At 33.8% G+C, this 9,830-nt stretch overlaps 1 protein-coding gene across 1 annotated transcript in view; it reads right to left on the reverse strand.

Annotated features, from left to right (window-relative positions):
* Positions 1-1,815, reverse strand: part of LOC104848488 (endogenous retrovirus group K member 5 Gag polyprotein-like) — a 3,647-nt gene extending 1,832 nt beyond the window's left edge. The window contains exon 1 of the mRNA XM_010604518.1: positions 1,717-1,815. Coding sequence (XP_010602820.1) covers positions 1,717-1,815 — 99 coding nt within the window. The remainder of the gene's footprint in view (positions 1-1,716) is intronic.
* Between the last annotated feature and the right edge of the window lie 8,015 nt (positions 1,816-9,830).

Raw genomic sequence — 9,830 nt, forward strand, 5'->3', positions numbered from 1 at the left:
CAGGCTTCCAGCCTTCACAAGGTCCTGAAGCCAAAGCAATCAAAGAAGGTTCCTTTTCTAACCGATTGTCACAAGGGGAAGGATTAAGATCTGCCACTGGGCTAGGCATGTTTTTAGGAGGTTTATGACTAGTCCATTGAGCTTCCATCTGTTGTGATAGATTTTCTATCAGTTTTTCTATTTTTTCCATCACTTTTTCTATTTTTTCAATCCTCTCTTCCAACTGAATTTTTTGCGAATCTTTAGTATGGGCTGCTGCCATTGAAGGCTGCAATACATTTTCATAATATTTAGCAGCTTCTTCCTCAGGGCCTAGGGGCTCCAGAGGAGCCGTGGGAACAATAGTTTCACTTTCATCATAAGATTCAGGTTCCTCTACACTCAATAAATTTTTAAAAATATGTACAAAAAACATGTAACTAATGCTGGCTCCCATTTTTAATATTTACAAGAAAATTCACCGCTCCTTACCTTTTCGTTGAGGCCTCCTTCTTCTCTGCGGTGTCCTTCACTGGATCCCTCGATACCCAGGCACAACGTTGGGCGCCACTTGTGGCGGTCCGGCCGTCACAACACGAGCGTACCTGAGTTGGGGAGTGAGGATTGAGAAAGGACAGCACACTCAATAGTGTGGAGACAAGAGGTCCGATTTATTACACAGAAACAGCTCCTTTTAAAGGCAAGCCAACAGGAAACATCAAGCAATATTAGGGAGGAGATCAAAGGTCAAACTTAACAAAGTCCTTGAGCCGGGCGTGGTGGTGCACGCCCGTAATCCCATAAAACTAGTCTGGATTACAGTGAGCTCCAGGTCAACACCCGTAATCCCATAAGCCCAGCCTGGATAATCCCATATGCCCAGCCTGGATTACACAGTGAGCTCAGCCTGGATTACACAGAGAGCTCCAGGTCAATCTCATCTGCATAGCTGAGACCCTCATCTCAGAAAAGCCAAATAGAGTCATAGATTGTGTCAATGCCTCAATGGTAGAAGTTACTTTTCCAATGTCAAATGCCAGCGGGCTCCCACACATATCTACCTGTCCCCTTTCCATTCTAGTTTTAATTATATTATTTATTAATGCATCTTAATTATAATATGAAAAGTTAATCACTTGAAACACTTCCCAAAACAATATTCTCTCCTTTCTTTCCTCTCTCCTTTTCTCTCTCTCTCCTTCCTCTCTCTCTTCTTTCCTCCCTTCCCTTCCTCTCTCCTCTTTGCTCTCCCATGCTCTCTACCTCCCTTCTCTCCTTTCTTCATTCTTATTTCCTAGTTCGATGTCTTTCTTTTCACAATTTCTTTTAATAATAGCCTTGCATAATGCTCACCATCTAAATAAGGTAACATCCTAAACAATGTTTCATATGTAGTTGTTTGATTTCTCTTCACAATGATCTATTATTATCATCTATATATTCTGATGAGGAGACTGAAGACCAGAAGATGAGCCAATGGTACTAGGTTGTGTAACTGCTAAGGGGTAGAGCTAGTATGTGGGTTCGTGCAATGTGATTTCTGAGGCACCGTGTTAAAGACTGTATTAACTTCTTGCTATTTTTAGTTTTTCAAAAGCTCAATCATATAAAATTCCTACCCTTTACTTCCCATTAGGAGATCTCAGAGTTAAATTTTAAAAGTTCTTATCTAATTTTAGCAAGAAAAAAGAAAGATACTATCGGAGCGTATCTCCATGTTGGTTTGGTGAGCATTACCATTGTGTAGACTGGATCAGGGCACAAGTGACATCCCAGGAGTGGGATAAAACAGAGAAAAAATTCAGATGAAGGCATCTTGAAGAGGTCTTTCTTCATTGTTCCAATCTCTATACTTTCTCAGACAACTCCGGTATCTTCTCTTATTTCCTGGGTTTGGTTGATAACTGGGGTCGATTTCACTTTAGTGATGTTTTCAAGTAATTATTTTTCAATGTTTTATAATCTCAATTCTCCGTGCACTTGGTCCCTCACCGTGACGTGGCTGCCCAGCTGGTTAATTGTTTCTATGTAGTCTTCATTTTAGATCTGTCTTTTTTCTCTCCTTTCCTTCCCCTGAGTTTCACATCCCTCTACCACTCAAGTGGGGTTGAAGGACCACCTGCAGCGAGGCATCTTGGAACCCGAGGGATACTCAGTTGTCACTAGGTGGTCGCTCTCTGGAGTCCGAAAGGATGGATGTGGTGTCAGAAATAGGACAGTAACGGTTCTGGTCTTAACACTGGCACAGTTTTACTAAATTTTGAATGAGAATTGCCTAGATTAAAGCCTTATGTTAAAAATAAATGACAGCTCTGGCTTTATGATTTAGGAAGCTTAAGAGATCTATTTTCTCTAATGTAAACTAATTCATTTCTGTCTGAAGTAATAAATTATGGATAAATTGAACCTCTGGGTAAAAATTGCAGTGATTATTATAGCACAAAATGTAATCTCAATAGGCTTTATATACTAAATATTATTTCACATTAAAATTTGATAAAAAGCTTTCCTTTTAGTCTTTGACGTACAACAAATACCCCTTTCTTTGGTTCCCACATACCCCAATTCAGGTTGTTCTTGATTTGGATTCCTGAGATGCTGTTAAAATGCATTTGTCTTTCAGGCAAATCAGTGGAGAAGGGAGCTAGAGTCGCTGTGATTTTAACAAGCACCTTGTGTCTATAAAAAGAAAAAAGCCACAGACAGGTATTAATTAAGTACATGGAAACTCCAGTCAAAATCTAGACAAGTACAGTGTTTGAATCTAGGAATAAAATCTAGAGGGTAAAAATGTGATGCAACATCAGATATTCTGGAGGTCTTGATAACAAGGATTTCCAGGATAGTCCATTCACTAAAATGAAATCAGCAAGAATTGTCAAACTTTGAAAGGAACAGTGATGAGAAGGATGAGATAAGAACACCGCCCCTTGCTTTTTAACAGAAGACAAGAGGATTCTTTTATTTCAAACTCAAAGTGGGCAGCTGTGGGTGATGGAATAGGGAGTGGTATTATGCGATTTAGGTGTGAGAGAAAGAGGAAAACATCAGCACCCAGCAAGCTATGGAGTGTTAGCCCTGAACATGGCATTATTTTTCCATGATCTGTGTGGTGAGATTTTTACATGATATTGTAATTAACTCTTTGGCCATTCGCTATTTTTTCAACATTATTATTACATTTAAATATGTGTAATATGAAATTTATACTTTACCCCTTTTTAAGTGTACAGTTTTGTGACATTAAGGACACAAATGTTCAACCAATCACCTGAACTAATTTCATTTCATAAAACTAAAACTCTGCCTGTTAAACATTAACCTCCTACCCATAGACCTCGGAAACCAGCATTCAACTCTCCATATCTATGAATCTGACTAATCTAGATACCTCCTACAAGGGCAATTAGACAATAGTTTACCTTTTGTGATTGAAATATTTCACATAGCCAGATATCTTCAAGATTCATCTGTCTTGTGATATATTTAAGAATTTATTTCAAAAACTAATATTCCTGTGTGTGTGTGTGTTTGTGTGTGCCCACATGTTTTTATATAATTTTGCATCACATTTTTCCATGTGTGTCTACCTGAGGTCCTCAAGCTGTTTGCCTCCTCTTTTTAATGTTATGATTACAAATATAAAATAAAGGATGTTCTGTTACTTATATACATTGAATCTATTATATTGTTTCTATGCAGTCTAAGGCAATTCTTCACTCAGTGTAGTTCAGGTAAGCTAAAAGTTTGGACACACCCATGAAGCATTCATTTGTACACAAACACTTAGGTTTGATCCATTTTTTAGTTATAGTAAATAGTGCTGTTGTGAGCAGTGATATATGAATTTCTATTCAAGTCTCTCTTTTATTTCTTTTTGTTATAGATACAAGCAATTAGAATGATTGAATCTCAGGGCAATTGTGTCTTTAATATTTTGAGAAATTACAATACCGTTTTCCACATTAACTATACCATTTTCTAAACATATCAGTAATGCTCAAGGATTCCAATTTTCTAATTCTTTGCTCACAATTCTTTTTTTAAAATTGATTTACCTTAGTTATCCCAATGGGTGTGCCATGGTATCTTACTGTGGCTCTGTTGCTCAGCTGATAATTAGGAACTGAAATCAGAAGACAAAGGCCTCTTCATGTATGGCAACAACCATCTGAAAAAATCTCTGAAGTAATATTTATTGTAAAATGCCAACAGAATTGAGCACTAAAAATGAACAATACTACAAACCCCACTTATAGAGAAGTAGTGCAGTTAGACCTGAATTTGAGTTCTTGTTTTTCACAGCTGATCATAGTTGAAATTGATCATTTGAATGACATTACTCATTTTTATTTTCTATAAATATTATTAATATTGTACATATGTATGCTAGAATTACATTATAACTTTACATACAACTCAACCCTAACTTGTATATTGTTTCATATTATTTCCCAAATGTTTAACAGCAGTTTTTATTACAGCTGCTAGAATTTGAGCTAATTGAGATTGAGTGCATTTGTCATGATTCTTCTTTCTACTTCACAGAACAGATACAGCTGAAGAGAAACTTGTAAATAGTATTTTTTTTCCTTTTTTTTTGTTTTTTGTTTTTTTTTTGAGACAGGGTCTCACTATGTAGTTGAGACTGACCTGGAACTCACTATGTAGCCCAGGCTGGTCTCGAACTCACAGTGATCCTCCTCCCTCAGCCTCCCAAGTGCTGGGATTACAGGCGTGCGCCACCACGCCTGACCCCTGAAACTTGTAAAATATGTTCTTTGATTATACAGGCTTTGTGATTGGAAAATAAAGCTCTTTAAATTTATTTTTTTGAAAATGATCATAAAAATGCAAAGAGATGCTACTCATCGCCACACTTGCCGGCTGATTTTAGGAATGACTAGAGGAGGAGGACAAAAAGAACTGAAGCTAGGGCAAGGACCTGAGTTTGATCTCGGGTACAAAAAAAAAAAAAAAAAAAAAGGAAAAGAAACTAATTTCTTATTTTTCAATAAATCTTGGTTTTGTAGATTTTTACGTTGAAGCCCATGTTTATCTGTCCCAGATAGATTTTTACGTTGCCCTGATTTAGCCTGGGTAAATTAGTGACATGCGCAGTTGTGGGCCATTCCTACCTTTCATTTTACCTTTTAAAGAACTGAATTTTCTCGTCCTATTTTTTTTTTTTTCCAATTGATTTTTGGGGTAAGGATTCAGAAACCCATGCTATTTACAGTGGTGGCAGGAATCTAAGGAGAATATATAATCTTTTTGGAAGGAATAGCTCTTATTCCCTGTTTTCTTCTTTCTTCCTCTGCCGTCTCCTCCTGCTTCTCCACTTTCTTGTTTTTTCCTTCTTCTGTTCTTACTTCATCTTGTTTTCTCTTATCCCTCCTTCGTCTGTGTTTTCAAATAATTTATGTTTAGTTTCCTATAAAGAATTTAACTCTTCTACTTTAAAAATTCTGCTAGGATTTTCTTAGAAAAATCACTTATGCTTCAGAAAGAACTGAAACTAACAAAGGCTATTTATTCAAATTTTCTGTGTCTTCAGAATGATTTTGAAGTGTTTAATGAAATTCTGCATATTCTTTGTGTGTTTATCCCAAGATACTCATATTATTACTTTTGTTTGTACTGCTATTTTGGACAATCTTCTTTCTTTTTTGTTTTTTTCTATATATCAATTCTTAATTTCTTTAGAGTAACATATTATTTAATTAAATTATTTTTTAGTATTTTTCTTAATTCATTTCCAAAAGATTTTCTATTTACTATGCTTACTATATAACTAGTGACATATATTTCATTGTTTTAATTTTTATAACTTTTAGCATTTACATTTACTGATAATTCTAAAATGATATTTTAAATAGTGATGGTGAGTGTGGCCTTTCTTTTCAACCTCTTCATTTATTTACAGCGATCCTGATATTTTTTGAGTAAGCATAATAACACATTTGGATGTTTATATATGCTCTTTAAAGTAAAGCATGTTTTTAAAATTGTCAAATGATTTTGCAAAATTCATAAAAAGAATATATACATATTTATATATTATGATTATTGGATTTTCTTTAATGAACCATTCTTGCTTTCTTCAAAGAAAACAATAGTATAGTGTATTTCTATTTATACATATTATCATTAATGTTAGTGTATTTTCATTAATGAATTATTCTTGAATTCCTAGAAGAAATTCCTCTTGGTTATGGTACACTGTTCCTTAATATTCTGTTACATTCTGGATGTTTATGTTTTCTGTAGGATTCTTTCACTGATATCCTTCGTGAGACGTCTATGGTTTATGTGTATAAGTTAATAAATGCAGCAGTTTTAGCCATGCAACTTGGAACTTTACCTTCATTTCTGTTTTCTAGGATATGCAAAATTTACATCGGAATTAGCCTATATTTAAAACAAACTGGTATAATTTTCTGAGAAAACATTTAACAATAATATTTTAGTGGACCCTTTAGTACATTTTTAAAATTCATGAATTTTATTGGTACATTTTAGGAAGATAATATGCTAACATTAATTATTGGGAATTTGTACCTTTACATAATCTATCTTGGTTTTTATTTTTTGCCCCAGTCCCCTGCCCTCCCTTCAACCCCTCCGCTCCTCCCTATTTACAAAGACTTTCTTCTTTTCGCTTTTATCGTACTTATTCCTTTCCCCTACCCTCCGACTTTCCCTTCCCTTTTGGACCTTTTTTCTTATTTTACTTTATCTATTATACATTTTGACCCTTATTTACACTTTCAGTTTCTCAAATCAGAGAAACTATTCAGTATTTATGCACATGTGTCCTATTTATTTCACTTAAGAGTATGGCCTCAATGTGCAACCATTTAGCTATACATTTCTCTAGTTTATCACTCGTTATGGCTGAGTGGTATTTTTTATTAAACACACACACACGCACGCACACGCACACACAAACACACGCACACACATTTTCTTTATCCATTCTCCAGTTGATGAGCAATTGGGCTGTTTCCAAGTTTAGCTATTACAAATGCTGCTTCTATGTACATGGGTATACATACATCATTCTGACATGATTCTTTTAATACTTTGGTAAAGATACCTGGAAGGAGAATAGCTCGATCAAATGGGACCTCTTATCCTAGTTGTTTGAGGTATCTCCATACTGATTTCCACAGTGGTTGCACCAGTCTACACTCCCACCAGCAGTGGAGAAGGTTTCCCATAGCCCCCTCACCAGCATTTGTTATTGGTTGATTTCTTGATATTAGCCATTCTTTCTGGCATGAGGTGGAATCTTTGTTTTTTGTTTTTTGAGACAGGGTCTCACTATGTAGTTGAAACTGACCTGGAACTCACTATGTAGCCTCAGCTGGTCTCAAATTCACTGTGATCCTCCTGCCTGAGCCTCCCTAGTGCTGGGATTAAAAGCATGTGCCACCATGCCCACCGAGGTGGAATTTTAATGTTGTTTTCATCTGCATCTCTCGAATGACCAGTGACATGGGCCCATTTTTGGATTGGGTCTTTAAATTTCGAGTTCAGAGTTCTTAAAGTTCTTTATATAGTCAATATAGTAGTCCTTTTTTTTTTTTTAAGGGAAAGTGACAGTTTAGATTGGCCATTTTTAAAAAATACTTTTAGATAAATTAAGTTTACTTATAAACTTTTGTTTTATCTAGGTTTTCAAATGCAGAAGATGAAATTTAGCAAATAGTCTCCTCTGCTGTTTTAACTATGTTTCTGTTTTTACTCTTGTTTTTTATTGTATATATTTTCCTACTTCCATAACTATATTAATTAGTAATTTGGCTATTTTATTATTTTGTTTTATTTCTGTTTCGTAGTGTTACCATGTCCTATTTCATACTGTCTTTATGAATCTCTCTTTTTGTTAACATTTGTTAAACTTATTATATTTTCCACTTTTTTCTTGGTTACTTAAGAATTTGGACTATGAATTTTCCCTAGAATAAGGCTGTATTTGTATTCCATAACATTTGACATATAATTATATGTTGTTTTATTATTATTATCAGAGAGCATTTTACAATTTTAGGATTCTATATTTTCTTAAATTTAAAAATGTCTTAAAAATAAAGATGAATCTTAAATTTCCAGATGAAAGGGATATTTTGTTTTTAGGTTAAGAATATATTTTGTTTTATAACTTTGTTTTAATCAAGCATTAGCACGTGCATCCTTTCTACTCTCTAGAGTTTTTAAATGCTTTGTTTTATTGCTAAATAATTTGCGCTCCTATAAAGATTATTTCTGTTTGTAGAAGATTTTTATCTATATCAATTATCATCAGAGTTTGTCCTGACTGTTATAGTTTTTGTAATTTGCAAACTTTATTTTACATTGCTCCTTTTGCTACTTTCCTTGAACTTTATCTTGTCTCCTATGAAAAATTCAAGCCCCATTTTCCTTCCACAAACAGCTTGCCTCTTTATTTCAAATAAACTTTACAATATAATTTCATATGACTTTATATCCTAGTGTTTCATGCTATCCATGATGACATCATTCTTACTTTCATGTTTTTATATTTTGTCTTTCTGCTGTTGCCTCTTCCTCTCATGTACCCTTTATCCCTGCATAAACATATTCACATTTATATTTTATTACATATTTTGTTTCATTATGCTTCAATTCCTCTTTATATCTATCATCATTTAAGCTGAACTGTTTTAATATTGGTTTCCTATGCATTCATTTTTTGGTTATATTTTTGTTGCAGTGTTTGTGTATTTTGGGGGTGTGTGAAAAGCTGACACTTACTAGGGTTTCTTTATTAAAATTATCATTTTTTGTTTATTTCTCTTCAATGCAGTGTATTTCTTTGTATTTTTAAAGCTACCTTCTTTTCATGTATATTTTATAATTTTTCAAAATTTTTGTTTATATTTTTGTTTACTATTGTTTGTTTTGTTTTTTTTTCAGAGTAAACTATATAAAAGTATCTCAGTCAAGGGTATTATTTGCTTTACAACTTGGTGTGTTAATTGCCTTCATTTTGATCTTAGAATCCTATTTCAGATTTTAAGCTATTTTTCTTTGGCCAAATATTTTTCTTTCTCTTTTAAAATTTTCCAGTGAATAGAGAAGAAATTCAGAGAAGACTCTAGGGTAATATGACCTGGTAAAGTAATTACCATTTGTCCAGTACTATGTTCCATATTAAGGATGAACTAAGACTCATGCTTTCACCTTCTTGTCTTCAAAGATGTTACAAGTTTGCTAGTTTTTAGCAGTGGCTCAAATCCCTCAGTCCTTTTTTTTGAATACTTGTTTGGTCCTTTTAATAAACCTAAAACTAGCTGGTGAGACTCCTGTGCCAAACACAGTTTGAGAAAAGTAAGTCTGGAATGTTAGTGCAGTGACTGAAATACATATTGAGTGCTTAATAAATCATGGTTGTTATTATTTGTAGGAATTTATTTCACTGAAGTTTTCTTTTATTCTTGGTTGTATTCCCACCTCGCGCTAGACTATTGTTTTATATTCCTTTTATGATAACAGAAGTAAAAAAAAAATCTTATTTTTGTTTTTATTCATCTTGATTTCTTTTTTCATTTTTTTTTACTCAAGATATTTTTCTTCATCACTCTGTCTGTTGTAATTTTTGGATTTTAAGTCTGCAAATCATTTTCATTCATTAACTATATTTACTCTCTCTTTTCCTTTAATATTGGTGCTCTCCAAACAGCAAAGATCAAGAAACTACACTTTTATAAATGAATCATTCATTCTATTTCTCTTACTCTTCATCTTCTAAATTTTGATTCTCTTCATTTATGAGTATTGACAATATGCATCTTAGCTTTAAGTAGATATACTTTGATCCTTTC

Source organism: Fukomys damarensis, unplaced genomic scaffold, assembly GCF_012274545.1.
Source record: "Fukomys damarensis isolate Sample0158 unplaced genomic scaffold, DMR_v1.0_HiC HiC_scaffold_12, whole genome shotgun sequence".
NCBI classification, from domain to species: Eukaryota; Metazoa; Chordata; class Mammalia; order Rodentia; family Bathyergidae; genus Fukomys; species Fukomys damarensis.